Source organism: Zootoca vivipara, chromosome 3 (assembly GCF_965207765.1).
Source record: "Zootoca vivipara chromosome 3, rZooViv2.hap1.1, whole genome shotgun sequence".
NCBI classification, from domain to species: Eukaryota; Metazoa; Chordata; class Lepidosauria; order Squamata; family Lacertidae; genus Zootoca; species Zootoca vivipara.
In genome coordinates this window covers 11,774,497-11,796,396 of record NC_142586.1, presented here as the reverse complement: position 1 = coordinate 11,796,396, position 21,900 = coordinate 11,774,497, and the positions used below count along the sequence as shown (strand labels likewise).

The window sequence follows — 21,900 nt, the reverse complement described above, 5'->3', positions numbered from 1 at the left end:
CAGCTAAACACCCATGAAACATGTTATTTCATTAATAGGTTTGCATTAAGAAATCAATAAGTAGATGTACCACCCACTTGAGCTGCAACCCCCAACCCCTGCATTAAGATCAGAAGTAAAGCAGAACATAGGCCAAGGGTTAACGTTCATTGCTCTTCTCACTCCAGCCTTAAACACAGAAGACATGAAGAGAGGTGGGATGAAGGACCACTGTGATGAGCCTTAGCAGTACCAAGGCAGCTGATCTCACAAGTGATTCCCTGCCACCACTTCCCCAATCCACAGAAGTGACTAAAGCAGTAACTGATCGCTGCGCCCTCCTCTTTCACCCGGAAAATAAGCATCCACCAGCCCAAGTGAAACAGTACTGGAAAGGGCTGGAGCTTGTTTGCCATGCCTGAAGCTTTATTGAAGCACCGAAGGACCAGTTGCACTTGAAAGAGCAAAAGAAAAGAAAGAGCAAAAGACTCCCACACCCAGTCCGAACATCTCATCCTGAGAGCCAAATTTACACCTGGCACCAGCACTTGACATACAGCTCGACGCTACATGCACCGCTCAGTCTAGCACAGTCTTCCAGGCTGATGTTTACTACAGTGGTACCTTGGGTTACAAACGCTTCAGGTTACAAACTCCGCTAACCCAGAAATAGTAGCTCAGGTTAAGAACTTTGCTTCAGGATGAGAAGAGAAATCGTGCTCCGGCGGCGGGGCGGCAGCAGGAGGCCCCATTAGCTAAAGTGGTGCTTCAGGTTAAGAACAGTTTCAGGTTAAGAACGGACCTCCGGAACGAATTAAGTTCTTAACCAGAGGTACCACTGTACTTTATCCAGGTTTACCCAAGCTTGCTCAACTAAATGTGTAGAAAGTGTGGCAGATATTTTACACATGAATATATGTAAAAAAAAGATGCTGATTACAGGCGAAGACACATTTAAAAATATGAGAATTTGGTCATCTATAAGCTCTGGCCCTATGGCAAACTGAGCATTTGCTAACATGCAGTGATGCTTCCCTGTTGCTTGGCCAGCATCAACTGGAACAATTTGCCTGAGGAGTGAAGTGTCCCCATATTGACATCCATTTCCTCCACTTGACCCTGTCTCTCTCCCTGTGTGTGATTCCTGCTAGCAACAGCAGCACATCAAGAGCAAGGCACTCCACAAATCACATAGAACAGCTACCCCCACAGGTTTATGCCTGCAGGCTAAACTCAGATTTGCATTAGGATGATGGAACATCCCAGTAGTGCACATCAGGTCTCTGCATCCCATGGTTAAGTGGTGGGGAGGAAGGGTGCTTTAGAAGCAGTATCAACATGCTATTGGGAAAAGAAGATTGCAGCTGTCCTGGATTCCACCGAGAGGAAGGGCAGGAAATAAATAGAACAAATAATAACTAACAACAATAATAACAGCAAGCAGAGGCACTTTTGCAATACAAGGACTTTGATAATTTAAGGAAATTCATGGAAGGAAAGTTTCCTCTCTTCTCCTCCCTGCAGCAACTTTCCCAAGCCTCATTGTTCATGTGAGCCCAGGATCCTCCAGAGAGGTGGGCTTGTTTTTTTTTGTGTGTGTGTGTTTTTGTTTTTGTTTTTTTGCTCACTGGGCATGATTGTGTGTCATGTGTGTGCATGATTCTGGGGCTGGCAGAACACGCCCTTTGCCACTGGGAGCAAAAATAAACAATAAATGAGCAGAAAACAAAATGTGAAGGTTTCCGTAATTCCTTACAGCTCTTGGAAGATGTGGTCGATTTCAGGTCGAGGGCAAAAGTTGCTGAGAAATTCTCTGTATACTTCAGGAGTGAAGTCGTCTTGAGGAATTGACTCATTCTGCAAAGGGTAATGCAAATAAAATAGGTGAAACAGAGTTGCTCAGACTGAATGACACCATCACTAGGTCTTTACATCAGTACAACACCAGAGAAGATACTAGTGACTGCTGACAATTTTGCCTACTTCTCTCCTAGTACACTTTTTCAGTGCTTCATTGAGTGTTTGCATATGTGGGCAGAGCTACTCCATATCCTAGGTAAAGGTAAAGGGGCCCCTGACCATCAGGTCCAGTCGTGTCCGACTCTGGGTTGCGGCGCTCATCTCGCTCTATAGGCCGAGGGAGCCGGAGTTTGTTTGCAGACAGCTTCCGGGTCATGTGGCCAGCATGACAAAGCTGCTTCTGGCAAACCAGAACAGTGCACGGAAGCGCCGTTTACCTTCCCCTATTTATCTACTTGCACTTTGATGTGCTTTCGAACTGCTCGGTGGGCAGGAGCTGGGGCCGAGCAATGGGAACTCACCCCGTTGCAGGGATTCGAACCGCCAACCTTCTGATCAGCAAGCCCTAGACTCTGTGGTTTAACCCACAGCGCCACCTGGATCCCACTCCATATCCTACTTCTATGCAAATGCTCCCTTTACCCATTCCTTCCCAAGTTCTACACATCACCCATCTTCTACCCCAGCAATCACAATTTTTCGATTGACTTGCCTAAGATCCATGACAAAGCGCCGCCTTTCGGAAATCCCCCCCAGACATCAATTCTGCCTTTGAAATCCCGGTAATGTCCAGGGAAATCTGGATGTATTACATCTAACACTCAATTTCTCTGCTTCGAGTGGCATCATTTGATGTATGTGTGTATATGATTTGTTCTTAGCTCTGTTTTATCTTTGTCAACCTTGGGGGTATTCAAACATCTAATTTTTCCTTGGTTATGGAATGTGACTAGAAAACCACTTGAGAACCATTAAACACTGAAAATTAAAATAACTTTTGCTGCACTCTATTGCATAGCTTCTTTAAAATGATGCAAACAGCACAATGAAGAAGCAGGAGTTGTTGGTTGTTTTCTTTTTAAAAAAGTTCAATACACAAACACAAGGAGTTGGATGGTGCTGTGTTTACATTATTATGAGTGTTCCACAACAAATAACAAAGCCAAGGTAAATATAAATGGTGCTGATCAGATGTACAAAAGTGTTCTGTAAATCAGAAACAAGTCTGTTTTGTTTAAATATTGCAGACGCTGACAGAAGAAAATCATTGCCATTATTTATTCTGCTTTTTCATACAGTTGCCAAGTAAACCGGAAGTGCCTATTCAGGGGCTTGCTGTTAGTTTTCCTTTTTAATCTTTTCCTCTTCCTCCTCCTCTTCCTCCCTCTCCAGAAATACTTTTCCTGCAGCTTCTCAGTTTCTGGAATGGTGATGATAGGAAAATCCATCAAACTCTTCTGAAAACCACTTGAATCCATCTGTCTCCATACCCAGGTTAGATTGCCACAATATGTTATATGCTGGGTTGCCAATGAAGGATGCTTAGAAACTTCAAGTGGTTCAGAATACAGCTGAAAAGCTCCTAACCAACAGAAGTAGGAATGAGCACACCTCACCAGCTCTTAACAAACTCCGCTGGCTAACCCTTTGTTTCTCGGGACAGTTCCAAAGGCTGATTTTTGATCTACACCACTCCAAACAATCTGGGACGGAGGCATCTGTCAGAGATGGCATTTCTACAATCGGCGGATCCTGCACAGAGCCAGAGATTGGGCCAGATGACCTCCAAAATCTCTTGCAGCTCTATGGTTCTAGTGGAAAGACTTCCTTCTCCCATAATGAACACACCCAGTTTTAAAAGCTGACTTGGAAACCCACCTCCCTGCATCCACTCACCTGACACCTTCAGATGTGACATGGTTGGCTACAACGACAGACAGAGCCTCCTCATTGGCAGGACTCCCTCCCCATATAGGTTTGATGGGTTTGGGGTGCGAGGGGGGAATTTCATGGCACTTTGTGAAACTCTTTGATTCCATTTTGCTTTTAATCTGCTGCGGTTGTGCTTGTGTATATCTTAGTATTTTTGTTTTCCTGTGGTGTATATTAAAATGCTGAGTCCACAGAGATGCACTTTAGTGCCCATCAAGGTCCTCTGTCTCCTCTCTTTTAAACAGAGAGATTTTTTTTTCTGGTTTGTGTGTGTGTGTTTTTAACTTGGGTGGTACTAGGCTGGCTGCGAAGCAAAGTGCAGGGACAGAGCCACACCACACTCTTCCCTCACTTTCCTCAGGGTCCCATTTCTGTTGTTGACTGCTCTTCCCCTACTCCATACAATTATGTAGCTCATGGCTTAATTTCTAAATCCATTTTCCTATCTATAAAACAAAGAATTGAGTGCCCTGATTTTCTTTCTTAGTTCTCGCAAACTATTCAACCACAATTAGCAGCTGAAAAAGCTTCTCTAGTGAGAAGCCAGTTTAAACATCAATTATATATTGCTTATTTATTACTCTCTGGTTCCCAGAGGGCAACTTCTTCTCTTCATACAGCTTATTAATTCTTCCCCCTACTTGCTCTCCTACCTTTTACAGCTGTTGATGGGGACTGCACTGTCTTTTCCCTTGGACAGGCACGCCTTCAAAGAGTCTAATGACACAGCAAAGTATGATCCCTATAAAACAACTACTTCTTAAACCGTTACCGCTATATTAATTTGTTTTTCAGTGGTGAGCATAAAGTCACTAATAAGCGTAAAGCTACTTCAAATATAAATTGTGGGCTTTGTGATGAAAATGGGTGCATGGTTGGTTGCGTTTATATCTTGCCTTTCTGCCAAGGCACCCAAAGGCACTTTACAATTTTAAAATACTAAAACAAACACATGAGATCTGCTGAACTTACATTCTGCAGGATTAATCCAACAAATTGCTCAATTGCTCTGTGAGTTTCATAAAGACATGTCCCCCCCTCCCCGTTTAGCAGTCACCATCTGTACAAAGAGACTTATGTTGGCAGGGAGTATACGCCCTGCTGCCTTCTTGCCCATGTTTCCTAGTTCCTTCCTATCCAGAAGATGATCATGAGGAATGGAAAGTTGGCAAGCCCAAGCTTTCTCTGTGTTGGCCCCACAGCTCTGGAACTCTCTATCAGTGGCTCTCCAGAAGGCTACTATATTTGAGTTGCTCTAGAATTATGATATCAACATGATAAAGTTATAAAACAAGATAAAATGACTTCAATCCCCTGCAACTCAGAAAGTTAGCAGTAAAGCACACTCTACCTATGATATTGTTATGAGGGGGGTTTTGTGTGTGGTTAGGCTGTAATGCTTGGGCCCCCTTCTAATTCTTGGAATAGTCAGGCTAGCTTCTCGATGAGCTGATAGCCTGGTTGATGGGCCACTAAGGGAAGAAAGGAAGGGGTTCTGTGCAAGGTAGCAAATGGGTAGGCTTCCTCCTTCAATTCACTGGTAAGCAGAAAAACACAAGCCCAGAGTTGAGAGTTCAGTGATGTAAGCCAGAAACTAGAAGTGGGAAAGAAGCAAGCTGAAGCCTCAGAGAGAAAGAGAGAAAGAGTGATACCTGATTTTTGTTGGAATTCAAGGCTGTAGCTTTGGGAGAAGCAAGACCTTCTGGTACCACCAATACTGTGAGCCCCTGCATCGTAGGCCCAGGTTGTATATATGGGTAGATAAACCATATATCATAAAGACACCACTGTCTCATTCCGAAGAAAACACAAACCCTTGGTTAGGTTCCTGGAAATCACTCAGCACTCACGAGATAGAAGTGGCATGCAAAAATATAAAACTGGATTCCCATAATACCAAGGATAAAACTGAACACCCCAGCCCAAAATGTTGTTGATGTAATTGACCCCATGAAGGTCTTCAAGGCCTTCTCAAGACTATCTCCTCCATCCTTCACTTCCCTGTAGAGAACTCCAAGGCCAGCCCTCTGGTCTGGGGATGCACACACTTCCTCCATCCCATAGCCTCCCTCCTGCTGCACTTCCTGCAGTGCTGAACCAGGGGTGTGTGGTGAGAGGCATGTGGTCCATCAGGTTCAGGAGACTGTATCTGTGAGGGTCTGGGCTCTGGCCCTATAGGCTCTGATGGTCTGGGTGGTTCTTTAAGGAATTCAGGTGCAATGACTCCCCTTTCTGGCACACCTGCAACCTCTTGACTCCATGTTCTGACCCCAGAAATTAAGACACGTAAGCCCAATGACTGCAATGCCCACATCACTGATTTTCATTTGCCTGAGCACTTTTAGGGTCTAATGAGCCTATGGATAGCTAACTGGATTTCTGTTGTTTCAAAATCACTTGGCAATGTTTCAAAAATGCTCCAAATGTCAACATTGCGGAAACTTGCTAATATTCAAGAGAGTGCTCCTTGTTGCACGATATGTCTATTTTGCTTTCCTGGGTGGGATGCAGCTTCAGGGCAAGCTGCCTCTGCACCAGCAATATGTATCCAATTTAAATGAAAAGGCTTCCCTGAAGAACATAACATTTTTGTACTGAGACATGTGATGCTTTATACCAAGCTAAAAAAGAAATGTTCTTTTCTCCACGTTTTCCAGCTAGGAAGTAAATTCAAAGGAGAATATCCAGATACATATTCATACTTCTCATTTTGCATTAACCTAAGTTTGCTTATGGGAGCATGTCCCATTGAAAACGGAACGCCTTTGGAGTGAGCACATTTAGGATTACACAGCTGTAGCAACTCCCTCTTGTGCCTCAACAGAAGACGTCTTTTCAGCTGCTTTGTGGAAGCTTCAAAAAGGAGGACTTCCCGTCTTGTTTAGGCACATGACATGATATTCAAGCTCGCTGAATGCATTTCCCTGGAATATCTAAATCTCCTGCCAATGTTTTGATATCTTTTGTAACCTAAGACTGTTCAGTGTAATGGCAGCCAGGATGTAGCAAGAGCATGGGAGCTGGACACACAGGGGAAAGGAAAGAGCTGCCAAGTCATTTCTGAATGCTGGAGTGGCCGTCATGTACCAAGGGGCCCAAATACAAGCCAGCTGATATTTGAAAAGTCAGTGCTAAATCTGAGAGCGGATTGGTCGGATGGCACAACAGTGGAGAACAAGCCAACGCTTCATATCAGGACTGGGGAGGTTTCATTGCTTACCCTGGCAGACGGAAGACTACAGGCTTCCAGTGCAGTCTCAACGCGCTTTCTGTCTGAGGAGAACAAGCGATAAATGCTGCAAAGTAGAAAAAGAAACAAAAGGAGTAAAGATCGGCACTGCCTGCCCACCCCCAGTCCTGAGTATTGCCCTATAAAGCTCTAACATCAGCTGAAATGCCTAATAAAGGATATATTTAATAACTGATAAGTTTGCATCTTGAAAGAGATGTCTTTCAGGTAAATTTAAGGCATGGGACTGAAATTCTGATTGAAACATTTCACCCATTTTTTAGTTTTTGTTCATCTATATTACCTCTGAAAAGAAGTCTGAGACCAAACTCTGACTTTTGGAAAAGTTGGTTTCAGAATAATGAATCCAACACAATCAGGGACAATTGAGAGTTTTCCCACCAATGCTACAAAACTATCCTCCCCCCCCTTTTTTTTTCTTTTTGTAAAAACAGGTAAAAGCAAAGGAACTTTCAGATACATAACACCCAACAGAATTAGCAACTATCATTACTGCAACACAGACTTGATCCATTTCATTTTAATGGGCTTGTGTTGGATAATATTAATAAGAAGAACAATCTATGGCCTTTTAAACTTTGTGTGTGGAGTGTTTTTGTTTGTTATGGTGGGTTTTTTTGTGGGTTTTTATATTGTAAACTGCTCTGTGATCTTCAGATGAAAAGTGGAATAGAAATGTTCAATAATAATGATGATTATGATGATGGTGGTCTGGTTTCAGGAAGGTTGAAGAGCTGCCTTCTCCCATGTGAAACAGCCTAATTGCTGAGGCTTCCCTCAATACAATCTGCTCAGCGGCATGTGGATTTCTGTTTGAATATCATGGCAAATTCCACAAGCCTCTTCTCTGTCAAGTAATTTAGGACCAATTTAAACACAACCCCAAGTTGGCCATCAAGAGTATGTTTGACAGGGAGCCTCAGACAATTTCAGCTCTCTGGTATGAATCTGTAGTGCCAAGCACCTTTACATCACATTCAGACCTTACAATTTTAGATGTGCAGACACCCTGACAAAAACCTAGCTTTGTACACATAACGCACAATAAATGTTCATCACCCAGGGCCCCTTTGGGAGGGAGGATGGGGTAGAAATGTATTGACGACGACAATAACAATAAGGATGGAAGAGGGACTTCCTGCATATTCAGATCAGCACTTATGTCCTTCCAGATAAATGGTGCTGAGCTAGAGAACACCTCTCATGCCACACCTCCAGTAAAGTTTGCAGAGCAATACTATGTCGTTGCAAACTTTATCAGCCACTTGGATGCAAAACCTAGGGAATTATTAGGTTGGCAATGATCAAACAAAATTCATATACAGTGGTACCTTGGTTTACAACCATAATCTGTTCTGGAGGTCTGTTTGTAAACCAAAACAGGTTGTAACCCAAGGCGCGCTTTCGCCAATGGGGCCTCCAAAAAATGTTTGTTCGGAATCCCCCCCCCCCAAAATGGGTTGTAATCCAAAAAAAGGTTGCAAACTGGGACACACACTTCCAGGTTTGACATGTTTATAATCCAAAACATATGCAAACCAAGATGTATGCAAACCAATGTACCACTGTATAGGATGCAAAAGTAACCCTGAACAGCTTTCCATTCCGAGCCAAAACAGATATTTAACCCCTGAATTTGCTTTCCTGGAGGTGATCAAACTGTGGCTGACATGACTGAACGTGTCTCCATGTGAACATTTTCCCGACAGGCAGAAGCTTAGCCTTCTTCCTGATATGCTAGATTGTTTGTTTTCTTTATTTCAGGAAAGGGGGGATTTATTTTGTGTGGAGAAACACTCACCTGCAATTATATAGCCTGCACACACTTTAACCACGGCAACAAGAAGATCTGTATGAGAGTGATGGTACCGTAGAATGAATTTTCATAGGCTGGCCTCTGTTTTTAAATGCCACACAGGGTAATAAGATCAAGCCAGTCTACCAAATATAATGACATGAAAAGCTTCTACAAAAGGTACAAAAGGAGGCACTCTGTAAGAGAGCACAACTTACTTCTTCAAAGGGATCCGCCCCTCTGTAGTGACTTGCAATTTAAGTTTGGTGTATCTAGAAAGAAAGAAAAAGTATATATATATGATATATGATATATGATATATATGATATATGATATATGATATATGATATATGATATATGATATATGATATATGATATATGATATATATATATATATATATATATATATATATATATATATATACACATATAAAATCATTACAACCACAGAAGTAGAACTCTGCTTTGTTTTCCACAGCGGTGACCACAAAATAACCCTGAACTTTGTTCTTTTGTAGAAGAAAATTATAATCTCCCAAGCCTTTCCATTTCCAAGAAAAGCTTAATGTCTTGAAACCTCAAGCAAGTTTATCTTTATTTACAATGACATCTCTAAGTACAGATTTTGAGAGCGATCTAAAGTCCCTTGAGGAAGATAAATCAAAGATGGACCTTTGCCAAGAAGAACTTGTTTTATAGTATTTTTTCAAATTATACACAGAGCACATTTAAGACCAATGGCTCAAAATGGGGCATGAGGATGAACACTTTGCAGGTCTTCTAGCTGTCTGTGGCAAAATTTTGCTGGAGTGAGTCAGACGCTGGTGCCTCATTTTCTCAGTCACATCAGAGCTACTTATCTGTGATCAGCTCCCATGCAGTTGGGAGAATGAAGTTGGCAGGGGCCAACCATATGGGAATTGATATTGTGGTGTGTGTGTGTGTGTGTGTGCGTGCGCGCGCGCACACACACACACACACACACACACACAGAGAGAGAGAGAGATACAGATTCTTGGGAAAGATCCATGCCATTAGCTCCCACTCTCATATTTTGGTCCTCAGTGGTAAGTAGTTCCAATATGCATCTCATATTACATCTATGTAGACAGTATAGATTGGGCAGAGAATGATGGAGAACTGTAGGCATGCACACATGCCTCCTGGAATGCAAGACGCTGCCAACACATCATTATCACAAGGGTCTCATGTGACCAGCTGCTGCTGCTATATGCCTTTTGCACGTGAGATATCCCCATTAATGGCTTATCATCTGAGCCTTTTGATTGTGTGTATCTGACCTGCCGAGGAAGACTACATATGTGATGTTAGTGTCACCTCCAATTCCTAAGACAGAAGCAGGGCCAGTCCAAGAGATTTTGGTACCTGAGGCAAACCACAAAATGCCCCCCACCGTGGAAGAAGGGGTGTGTGAAGAGCCACATCTGGAACAAGGGGGAAATAAAGAACTATAATGGGAACAAGGGAGAGGGATCAAATCAACCTAACCTGATGGTTGAAGTGGGAATCACTCTGAATCATACCATGTTGGTGCAGACCCTAGGAGAACCCAGAGGGAAGTCCCCACCATTTCTTCCCTAGGGATGGGAGGAGACTAGCAGCGCATCCTCTTCACCAAGAGGCTGCTATAGAGGCAGCATTGGGTGGGTGGGGGCTTCTGGGGAGGTAGTGACAGGAGGAGGAGGAGGAGGAGGAGGAGGAGGAGGAGGAGGAGGAGGAGATGCATTACTTGGGGGGTTGGATCTGCTGCCTCTGTGGATACTGCTGCCCGAGGCAGTCGCCTCATCTTGCCTCATGGGTAGGCCGGCTCTGGACAGAAGAGGCTAACATCTTCCGGAAGAATTAGTGGCTCAGTGATAGAACTTTGCATGCTAAAGGTCTCAGGATGAATCCTGGGCTTCTCTAGGGAGGGGTGGGAGAGACCTCTGCCTGAAATCCTGGACAGCTACTGCTGGTCTGTGTATACAATCCTGAGCTACATGGACCAGGGGCCTCACTTGGGATACGTGTTCTATGGAGAATCTATATAACAGCCCGTTCCTTACACTTTCCATCATGCACTAAAGCAAGCTGCCATGGTTTGGAGGAACGTTGGGAATAAGCAGGTGTCAATATGTTTTTTTTGCACTTGCCTACCTCTCAATCCAGGCTGGTTTAGGAGTGGGGAAAGGAGGGGGGCAATCAGCCAATGGTGCAAACAGGATTAGAAGCTGTGCAGAGGATCCTTACTAGATGTGAAGTCCCTAACCTTAAGCTCCAAGAAGAACAAAACTCCCTTACATATCATATGCAGACTGGAGAGAGTGGGTCAGTGACCAAACAAAACAACAGAGTCACAAAATTTTGTCCCTTTTTTTGGCAGTGAATGCTGCGACTAATCCAAGTGAAACCATCAAGCAGTTTGACAGACACTTAGCAACATGGACACCTAGATTTTCCTAGTGAACGTATAGGCTCGATTGCCACCTCTTCTGCTCTTTGTTTTGCTTGGATAGTCTGCAACCGCTCCAGTAGATTTTTCACAAAGCATTATCTGCACTATGAGAAGTAAGCATTTTGAACCTGGTGGTGGATTTGGCATAAAAAGTAGACAGAGAAAGGGTTAAAATAGGCGCAGGCGCGTGTGCGCGTGCACACACACACACACACTTTTCTCTGTTGACTTCCTTTCAGCTTCTGCCCACCTCACAGATAAGGCATCAATATAATATAAATTGTGTGTAACATGCAGTTTAACTTCTAGTTTTCAATATAATTCAGCCCTTCTCTGAGCATAATAAATCAGCATTATGGCTTTGGATAAACTTGGATATATTTAGGCATTTCCTTTTAAGGTGGAGGGGGGAAAGCACTACTATTTTTGTCCCAGGATATTCTCATCAACACCCTTTGTACTTTTGTTCCAAAGCACTCTGAATCAACACATTGCACCTACAAACGTCAGATAAATAGATTTACAGTTTTCCTCCACTGAGCAAAAGCACATGGGCCATTAAGAAGGGGAAGTGGAAATCTTGTATCGCTTTATTGTTTAACTAATAATAGATAGCACAGTGAAAATGCCAAAGGAGATCAGTCTGCATCTCTTTTATAGCACCAGATGCCAGTGCCAAGGTCTTGGGATGTGCCTTCTGCACGCAGCAGGAAGACTGCAATGACCCTTAAGTCTACCACATTGCCTGTACACATGAAAATTTATCTGCATAGAGATCTGGTCCCTGTCATTCATGCTGTGGTGACTGCCAGATTTGAATTCTATAGCGCAGCCCACTTCCATCCATGCTGACCATTATAAGAACCTTGTAACATTATGAATTGGGTTCTCAGGTGAGAACTACCTGTACACCTTTGTCACTAGGCCTGACTTACCTCTCAGAAATGTATGCCATATATACGTTTCCTGACAACACCTAAGTATGAAAGAGCAGTTTTGCTGGCACGTTTTATCATTTTATCAACCAAGATATTAGAGGGTAGATCTGTGAAAAGATAGGTTCTGCTCTTGCTGGAAACACTCTTGCATGTGTTCTATTGTAGATTTTTTTTCAAGGACTTAGAAAACACACAAATTATCCCCTTATGAAGCAGCTTGCTGGTTGATCCTTAGAGACCCTTTTGAGTATCTTCCTTGAGAGGTCTAATAAATCTGTTTCCATACATGGATATATCTGCATGTTGTAGTATCTCTCAGCACTGCTGTGACAGTTTGTGACCTTTTATTAATTGGTTCTATTGAGGTGGCAATTTTGTATTACTTCATATTTTAAACTTAGTTTAATAGTCAGTCAATTGTACTAAATGCTTGATTGTTTTCCCATTCAGCTCCATTTCTTTTTTCTTTTTGTGTTCCTCCAAACTATATTCCTGAAAGTCGTTCCCCTTTTTTTTTGCCAAAAGAACCAGAATCAAAGAACAAGGTGCCTGTGATCACATTTTGAGCCTAGGAATTAGTTTTCAATACAAGATTTGAACTCAATTCACAACCTTTTAGCACAAAAGTCCCCTTCTGGGTAGCTTTCTTCATTTCAACAGTGTAGGTGGGAAAAGTCCATTTGCTGTCGCAACAGATAATTGGATGTCAGAAAACTGTTGCTGATCTACTGCAAATCTCCCAGAGATCTACCTTGTCCTCACCTATGGCTGAAAGAAACAAGCCAGGATTGTTAACTAGAGTTTGAAGCTAGCTTGTTTTCCTAAACCATCATTAACCATCATTAACTAACCACCATTTATCCAAATTTGGGCAAGAAGTAACTGTGGTTAGCTGATAACAGAAATAAATGGTTCAAATTCCTTCCTCACAGCTGTGCTGGAGGAGAGGGAGATGAGTGCATCAACCTGAGGCTTGTTGCTCTTTGTGCATGAGACCTTTCTGTTGAAAATAAAAGCCAAATAGCATTTTGTGTCGACACTTGAATTGAAGAACACCTAAAAGGGAGCCAAGAGGCTTTCTTCTCACCCCACAAAGCCCTTGTTAATTTATTCACTGATACACCCTGAAAAGAAAGAAATGTGCTTCCATGAAATTATGTTAGCACCTGGCATGAAATAGAAAGCTCAGTTTAGTCATGGATGGAAAATATAGAACCTGTTTAAATGCAAATACGGTAACATTGGCTTGCAGATCTCCACAAAATGGTTGCTGCATTACGCTGATGCAATCCTCAACAAAGCATGTCCAAACACAGTTGAGCACCCCAAACTTGGTGGAGTCATTGACAGGAAACAAGTGCCAATTTAAACCAAAATAAAGCCATGACAGTCTCTTTTTTCTTAGCACTATCTAGAAAGGGTTCAAGTAAAAATTTCTCATCTTGTTTTCAGCTTCAGGGGCCTACCTCTAGCTGAGCCAGCAGAGCTATGTTGGGTTGCTCCACTCCAGACTGCAAGCTGGGACTCATTGGATGCCCCATCATGCTAAAATGTTTTTTTTTAGGCTTTGTGTATTAACAACAACAACAACAACAACAACAACAACCCACAAGTGTTGTAGGGGGAAGATAGATCAGCACCTTTCTCCCTAATATGCTAGCTTTTTTAGATAACAGGGATGATCACGATGAGGATGGTTTTCATCATGCGAGCTCCACCATCTATCTGAAGCGGTATGAGGATGACAGGTTTATCACCTCAGGGAGAACTGGGCCAGTGGGAAAGAGGAAAAGGAATGTTTATAGAAGCAGCTGCCTGCGACTGCAGAAAACAATTGGTAGCAATCATTCTCACAAAGAAAAAGGAAGCTGACACACAACAAAGAGTAGCAACATCCTCCACGGCTCAGTGCTTTCTCACTTACGCTTTTTCCAGAAAAGCATCCCTTGACATGTTCTGTGCCAGCAGGTTTGACGCCAGACTGAAGATTTCCACCGACCATTCCTAAACAGACAGAAAGGAATTGCCACTTATGTTCAATTTATTTTTAGTTTTAAATTTGCAAATTAAATTTCTACACCACCCCTTCATCCAAAGATTATGAGGCTGTTTACAATAGCAAGCACAGGACAGAGGAGAAATCCATCAGGACTTGAGTTCCAAGAAAACTGACAGTAGGGCATACACACCTGATAGCCAAACCCCCTTTCAATGTGAAACATTACAGGATGCTGTCCCTGGGAAGGCTGACCTAGTGCCTTCATTACATCCCTTTAGCCCCCAGGCAAAAACATTCCTCTTCTCCCATGCCCTTGGCTATTTAAACAATCTACGGCCTTTTAAACTATGTGTGCAGGGATAATGTTTTTGTTTGTTACCATGGCATGTGCTTTTGTGTTTTTATATTGTAAACTGCTTTGTGATCCTTGGATGAAGTCAATCAATCAGTAATAAAAATCACTTATGCCAGAAGATGTTCAGAACAGGCATCAATAGATATAGATTTACTTATAGATTATGTGAACGGGCGAGGAGGTAACATTGGTTGACGCTGCTGTGGCTCAGAAAAGCAAAGTATCAGCAACAATCATAATTAGTATTTTACACAGTGTTTTTGTATGTCCAGTATGCTTCGCATACACTATCATACAACCTTTGCAATGATGCTGCAAGGTAGGTTCAGTATTATCCCATTATTGTAGATGGAAGCAGTTAATGGAGGCTTCCCTAAGATTACCTTCTGAGACCATGGCAGAGACAACATCTTAACTGAGGACTTCCTAATACATAACTCTTGGTCACTACAGTGCGCTAGATCTCTTTCAACGTGATTATTTTTCTGCTAAACAACTAAGCTGAAACTGTCCTCAAACATGTTCTGGAATGAACAAAATGATAACTTCTTTATACATGAAATACAACACACTTATTTCCATTAGAACTTCTTTCTGCAGAATGAACTAAATGTATCTGTGAGGGACAGGGGATATCGCGAAGTCCCTCCCCTCCTGAGTTCAAGCCCATCACCGACCACAGGGGAAAGCAGAGGGAGCTCCGATTCCAGTGGGGAAGCAGGAAGTCGGGTCCGAGGCTCAGGCAAGGTAGCGGAGCCAGGGTCCCAGGTGGGACAGGAAGGGGCAAGTAAGGGGGGGAGACCCATCCCCCCAACTCCGGAATTACGCAGAAAGAGGAGGGGAAAGAGGATGGGGCTTCCAAGGCTTTTGTGTTGGGGAAAGACGCGCCAAAAGTCATTCGGAGGTTCTGATACCGACTGACCACATCACTCCGTGTAAATAGCAATGACTTCAGCACTGTAAATACGCAGCACCAATAAAAGAATAAAATGCAGAGCTGCGTAGCGTCGTTACTCTGAAGTAGCCTACTCCGGCCACTGTGACAGCAACCTCCGAATCTTTTTTTGGGCTACTTTGGAGTTGCCGGGATGAGCGTGTCAGAGGCGGAGAGATGGCGGCAGATCGCGGAGCAAGCCCAGGAAGAGCTGCAGCAGCTGTCGCTGCAGGCGCAGGGGGAATTAAAGGCAGCTAAAGAAGAGACTAAGAAGGTCCAGGACGACCGGCTACAACTTGCGGAACAGGTGAGAGCGCTTCAGGAAAGAGAGCAGCAATTAAGGGTGGTGGCGGTAGACCTCCAAAGCAAGCTGGATGCAGAGAAAGACAAGGCGGGAGGGGCCCCCCAAGTCCAAGTGCTGCCAGGAAGGAGAGCCGGGACCCTAGTAAGCAAGTTCAATGGAGACCCGAGGGAATATCATGGCTTTGAGACTGAGATCGTGTATGCTCTTGAGCTGCACCATAATGAGTTCCCCGATGATGAGCACAGGGTAGCGTTTATTGTGGAGCACCTTACCGGGGCAGCCAGGGAGTGGCTAAGACCGTTAATCGCAACCAAGAATCCTTGCATGAAAAATGTCAAACAATTTCTAGAAGGTTTGAAAACGATGTATTCGTCCGACAGTCATATGGACCAGACTAAGGAGGAACTTCATAATTTACGCCAAGGAAATATGACAGTTCGCGCATATTGGGCGAAATTCACCATGCTGGTGCACAGACTGGGGTGGGAACTTGAGTCGCCTCCTATGCAAGCGGCGTTCTACTTGGGTTTGCACGAGGAGGTGAAGGATGAGCTCTCGGGAGGTCCAAAGCCCAGTACTATGGATCAGTTGAGCAAAGCGGCTCTGGCGGTGGGGGTGAGACAGGAGTCCCGGTGGAGCGACAAGCAAGCAACGCGCGCAAAGCGGGCTTGGTTCCCACGGTCGCAGGAGAAGCCACTCCCCCAACAACCCTTTCAAGCCACGCCTGGGGCCAGCCAGGACCAGGAGCCCATGCAGATTGATAGCGCGCGCGCGCGCGGGCTTTTCAAACCCCAGCGGCGCCAAGACGCAAGGAGGGAAGGGGCGGGAATTGCTTTCTCTGCAACTCCCCCCAGCATCTCGTCAGAGACTGCCCACATCGCAGGGAGTGGCAAGGAAAGGCGGGAACGGTGGTGCCCTCCCCCACTGACGCAGCACCACAGCAGGGAAACGGGAAAGCCTGGCTGCAGGAGACAAGGGGCAGCAGCCAGGCACAGTCAGCAGACAACAGCCCCAGCCCGCCCACCCGCACAGAGAGGAGCAGAGCCAGCCCACCCCTCCCAGAGCAGGAGTGGTTCTAGAAGTCACGCTAACGCTCCCAAATGGCTATCCCCTGACGGTCCTCGCCTTAATTGACAGTGGTGCCTCAGCCAACTTCTTCTCGAGAAACTTTGCAGAAGAGCACCAGATCCAGCTTCTGCAGCTGGATTTTCCTCTGCACGTGGCAACCATTGACGGCAGAGAGTTGCTGGGAGGGGCCATCACACATCAAACCCCCCCCCATGAGAATGACGGTGGGAAGGCACTCAGAGACACTGGCGTTCAACGTCACCACCATCTCAGACCCCCCCATCGTCTTGGGCATGAGCTGGCTGGCGCGCCACGACCCCTCCATCAGTTGGCACCAGAGATGCATCACGTTTGGGTTGGACTTTTGTCTGGAACATTGCATGCAGCACCAACCAGGGGAGGGGCCTCCGATAGCCACGGTGGCCACCATGCATGTCAAAGGGGGTGAGGCGATACCCAAGCCGTACTGGGACCTGCAGGAGGTCTTCAGCGAAGCGGAGTCCGACCACCTACCCCCGCACAGGCCTTTTGACTGCCAGATCAACCTGGTGCCAGGGGCGACGATACCCCCAGCCAAGCTGTACGCCATGTCAGACCAGGAACTGGAGGATCTGCGCGCTTTCATCGACAAGAACCTCAAGCGGGGGTTCATCAAGGAATGCAAGGCAGCAGGGGGCAGCCCGGTCTTCTGGGTGGACAAGAAAGACACGCAACAGCGCCGTCTTGTGGTGGATTTTAGACGGCTGAATTCAGTGACAGAGCCAGTGGCTTTCCCCATGCCCAGAGTGGACGATCTCCTGACAGCGGCACGCAGGGGCAAGATTTTCACCAAGCTGGACCTACGGGGGGCGTACAACTTGATCAGGATCCGGGAAGGCGATGAATGGAAAACCACGATGTTCACGCCTCTGGGCTCTTTTGAATATCTGGTGATGCCCTTCGGGTTGCAAGGGGGCTCAGCATGCTTCCAGGCCTTCATGCACCACGTCCTGGGGTCCCTCCTTTTCAAGAACTGCTTGGTCTTCCTGGATGACATCCTTATCTATTCCAATGACCCAGTGCAGCATGTGAAAGATGTCAGGGAGGTGTTGCAGCGCCTGAAGGAGAACCACCTGTATGTGAAGCTGGAGAAGTGCAAGTTTCACACCAAAGAGGTGGACTTCCTGGGCTACAAGCTGTCAGACAAGGGGCTGGCGATGGACAAGGACAAGGTGCAGGCCATCCTGGACTGGCACAGCCCCAGGACACGCAAAGATGCCCAACGCCTACTAGGCTTCGCCAACTTCTACAGGAAGTTCATCAAGAATTTCTCTCGCGTTACGGCTCCCATCACTGACTGCCTGAGAGGCAAGCAGAAGTTCAGGTGGACACCAGAGGCGCAAGCAGCGTTCGAAAGCCTCAAGAGGGTGTTCGCCTCAGACCAGAACCTGTTCCACGTGGTTCAGGACGCGCCCCTACGCGTTGAGACAGATGCTTCTGATAAAGCTGTGGGCGCCATTTTGTTGCAACTGGACGCCAACAGAGAGTGGAGACCCTGTGCCTTCTTCTCCAGGAAGTTGACCCAGCCAGAGCGCAACTACACGGTGTTTGATAAGGAACTTCTTGCGATCCACGCGGCGTTCAAGCATTGGAGACACTTCCTGGTGGGCGCCAAGCACCCCATCCAGGTGTGCACAGACCACAAGAACCTGGAGTTCTGGAGAACTGCCAGGGTGCTCAACCAGCGGCAGATACGGTGGGCAGAGTTCTTCTCGAACTTCAACTTCTCCATCCACTACATCCCGGGAGAGCAGAATGTCAGGGCGCATGCCCTCTCCCGCAAGCCAGAGTACATGGAGGAGGAGGCGCCACCAGCACCCAGGCACATTTTCCCCCCGTCAGCATGGTCCTGCGGAGCAGCAGTGGTGAGCGAGGCAGAACTCACAGCACTGACGGCAGCGGATGAATTTGCCAACCGCATCTTCAGAGAACTGAGAGGGGGGAGGGAGCAGGCAAAAGACTTTGCAGAACGCAGGGGGCTGCTTTTCTACAAGGGTGCACTGTACCTGCCCACCACCCAGCTTCGACGTACGGTCCTCAAGCAGATGCACGACAACCCAACGGCGGGTCATTTTGGAAGGGACAAAACCGCTCACCTAGTCATGAGACACTTCTGGTGGCCAGGGGTGCGGGAAGATGTTCGAGACTATGTACGGGGCTGTGACACCTGCCAGCGGGCAAAGGTGGTCAGAGCAGCGCAACCAGGATTGCTGGAGCCCTTAGCCACACCACACAGGCCGTGGGAAGTGGTGTCCATGGACTTCATCACAGATCTGCCTTCTTCCAGGGGCAAGACCGCAGTGTTGGTGGTGGTGGACCTCATGTCCAAAATGTGCCACTTTATACCGTGTGCCAGGGCGGTCTCGGCAGAAGAGACAGCCAAACTGTTTGTTGACCACGTATTCCGACTGCATGGATTACCTTTAAGGGTTATTTCGGATCGTGGCCGCCAATTTGTTTCCAGGTTCTGGCGGCGGCTCATGAACCTCCTGCAGGTGGAGGTCAGCTTGTCGACGGCTAGACACCCGCAGACCAACGGACAGGCGGAGAGGGTCAACGCCATTCTGCAGCAGTACCTGAGATGCTACGTCAGCCAGCGGCAAACAGACTGGGTGGATCGCCTGCCACTGGCAGAATTTGCCTACAACAATGCGGTGCACGTCTCCACAGGGGTGTCGCCCTTTAAGGCCAATTACGGGCGCGACCTCAGATCTTTCCCAGAGAGGGAGGGGGAGGAGGAGGAGGAGGGCCCACAGGCTGAGGATTGGGCAGAGGAACTGGAGACGGTGCACCAGCAGCTCAGAGAACACTTGGAGAGGGCCAAGGAAGCGTACAAAAAGGGGGCAGATCGCCACAGGCGACAAGGGGAGGTCATCAGGGTGGGGGACAAGGTTTGGTTGTCCTCGGAGGGCCTGCCCACCAGAGGGAGGTGCAAAAAGCTGGCACCCAGACGGCTGGGCCCCTTCACGGTCACGCAACAGGTCAACCCGGTGGCATACAGGCTGGCACTGCCAGAGGAAATGAGGGTGCATCCAGTGTTTCATAGATCGCTGCTGTCGCCGTACAGGGAAAGCAGCAGGCTCCGAGACAGCGAACAAACCCCCGAGGGAGGGGGGGAGAGGGGAGGCAGGGAGCAACTAAATGAAGCCACGGCCATCCTTGATTCACGGAGAGGGGTGGGGGGCCTGGAGTACCTCATGGCATGGGAGGACGCTCCACCGTCCCAGAATGAATGGGTCCCAGCCACTCAGATACAGGAGGTGGTGGAAGAATTTCACGCCCTCTTTCCCCACAGACCCAAGCCCTGGCACATGGAAAGGGAGGGGGAGGAGGAGGAGGCACAGGAGAGCAGCTCACCATGGCGCTGGGAAGCGGAGTTTGAGGAATCGGGAGACGAGGTATGGGTGTCACCGAGATCCACCCAGTCAGAGGCAGAAGCAGATTGGCAGCACATCTTTACCCCCACCAGCTCGGACGCCACGGACTTTTTGGGATTCCAGTCCTCCCAGGCGGAAGGGGGGGGCTCGAAGGACTGGGGGGAGGTGTTCACACCAACGGGCTCGGAAAGCACTGAGTTCTTAGGCTTCCAGTCGTCACCGACAACGGGGGGGGGGGGACCTGAGGAGGGGAGAAGGGGAGCTTGGGAGGGGGGTGGATGTGAGGGACAGGGGATATCGCGAAGTCCCTCCCCTCCTGAGTTCAAGCCCATCACCGACCACAGGGGAAAGCAGAGGGAGCTCCGATTCCAGTGGGGAAGCAGGAAGTCGGGTCCGAGGCTCAGGCAAGGTAGCGGAGCCAGGGTCCCAGGTGGGACAGGAAGGGGCAAGTAAGGGGGGGAGACCCATCCCCCCAACTCCGGAATTACGCAGAAAGAGGAGGGGAAAGAGGATGGGGCTTCCAAGGCTTTTGTGTTGGGGAAAGACGCGCCAAAAGTCATTCGGAGGTTCTGATACCGACTGACCACATCACTCCGTGTAAATAGCAATGACTTCAGCACTGTAAATACGCAGCACCAATAAAAGAATAAAATGCAGAGCTGCGTAGCGTCGTTACTCTGAAGTAGCCTACTCCGGCCACTGTGACAGTATCTCAGTATGGATTTCAAATGCACCTAAAGCAAGCATTTGTTGTGGTCTTTTAGTTGTGTCTGACTCTTCGTGACCCCATGGACCAGAGCATGCCAGGCACTTGCACTGCCTCCTGCAGTTTGGTCAAACTCATGTTCGTAGCTTCGAGAACACTGCCCAACCATCTCATCCTCTGTTGTCCCCTTCTCCTAGTGCCCTCAATCTTTCCCAACATCAGGGTCTTTTCCAGGGAGTCTTCTCTTCTCATGAGGTGGCCAAAGTATTGAAGCCTCAGCTTCACGATCTGTCCTTCCAGGGAGCACTCAGGGCTGATTTCCTTCTGAATGGATAGGTTTGATCTTCTTGCAGTCCATGGGACTCTCAAGAGTCTCCTCCAGCACCATAATTCAAAAGCATCAATTCTTCGGCGATCAGCCTTCTTTATAGTTCAGCTTTCACTTCCATACATCACTAGTGGAAAAACCCCCAAAAGCAAGCATACACCTGTCCTAAACTGAATGTTTAGGCAGTGGAATGAGCTTCCTTTTAGAACTGCTACTCCATTTGCCTGATAGAAATATATTTCAAGAACTAAATTTATGGCACAAACATTAATAATGTTTGACCCTCACCCCCACCCAAGCTGCATGCACAAGAAAGCAACATGTTCAGGGCATAGCACTGCAGTAACTTGATGATTTGAATCCCTTAGGAGAGTGGGGAAAACAACACTGACTAATTGGGGATTTTTCAAAACCTGGAATTAACAGAAAGGACAGGGTTTTGCCTCGGAGAATCAAGAGTTCACTACACTTGGCGACTGTGGCATAAAAAAGTCACATGTAAAAAAATCCCTTTGAAGCAGAGGCGATCATATCATCAAATTAAAGGTTCCCACGCTCTGGGAGACACGATCGAACTGAACCGATCACCTTTCTACATGTAACATATTCTGCTTCTGCCTCTTACCCCTATTCCCACATCT

The 21,900-nt window shown here is 46.7% G+C and overlaps 1 protein-coding gene across 3 annotated transcripts in view; it reads right to left on the bottom strand.

The window, feature by feature from the left end:
- Nucleotides 1–21,900, bottom strand: part of PLCB1 (phospholipase C beta 1) — a 426,994-nt gene that overhangs the window by 151,459 nt on the left and 253,635 nt on the right. For all 3 annotated transcript variants that reach the window (XM_088665570.1, XM_060272415.2, XM_088665571.1), the window contains exons 5-8: nucleotides 14,074–14,153; nucleotides 8,975–9,028; nucleotides 6,932–7,007; nucleotides 1,736–1,836 (exon numbers count right to left, since the gene is read on the bottom strand). In XM_088665570.1, the coding sequence (XP_088521696.1) occupies nucleotides 1,736–1,836; nucleotides 6,932–7,007; nucleotides 8,975–9,028; nucleotides 14,074–14,153 (311 nt within the window). The remainder of the gene's footprint in view (nucleotides 1–1,735; nucleotides 1,837–6,931; nucleotides 7,008–8,974; nucleotides 9,029–14,073; nucleotides 14,154–21,900) is intronic.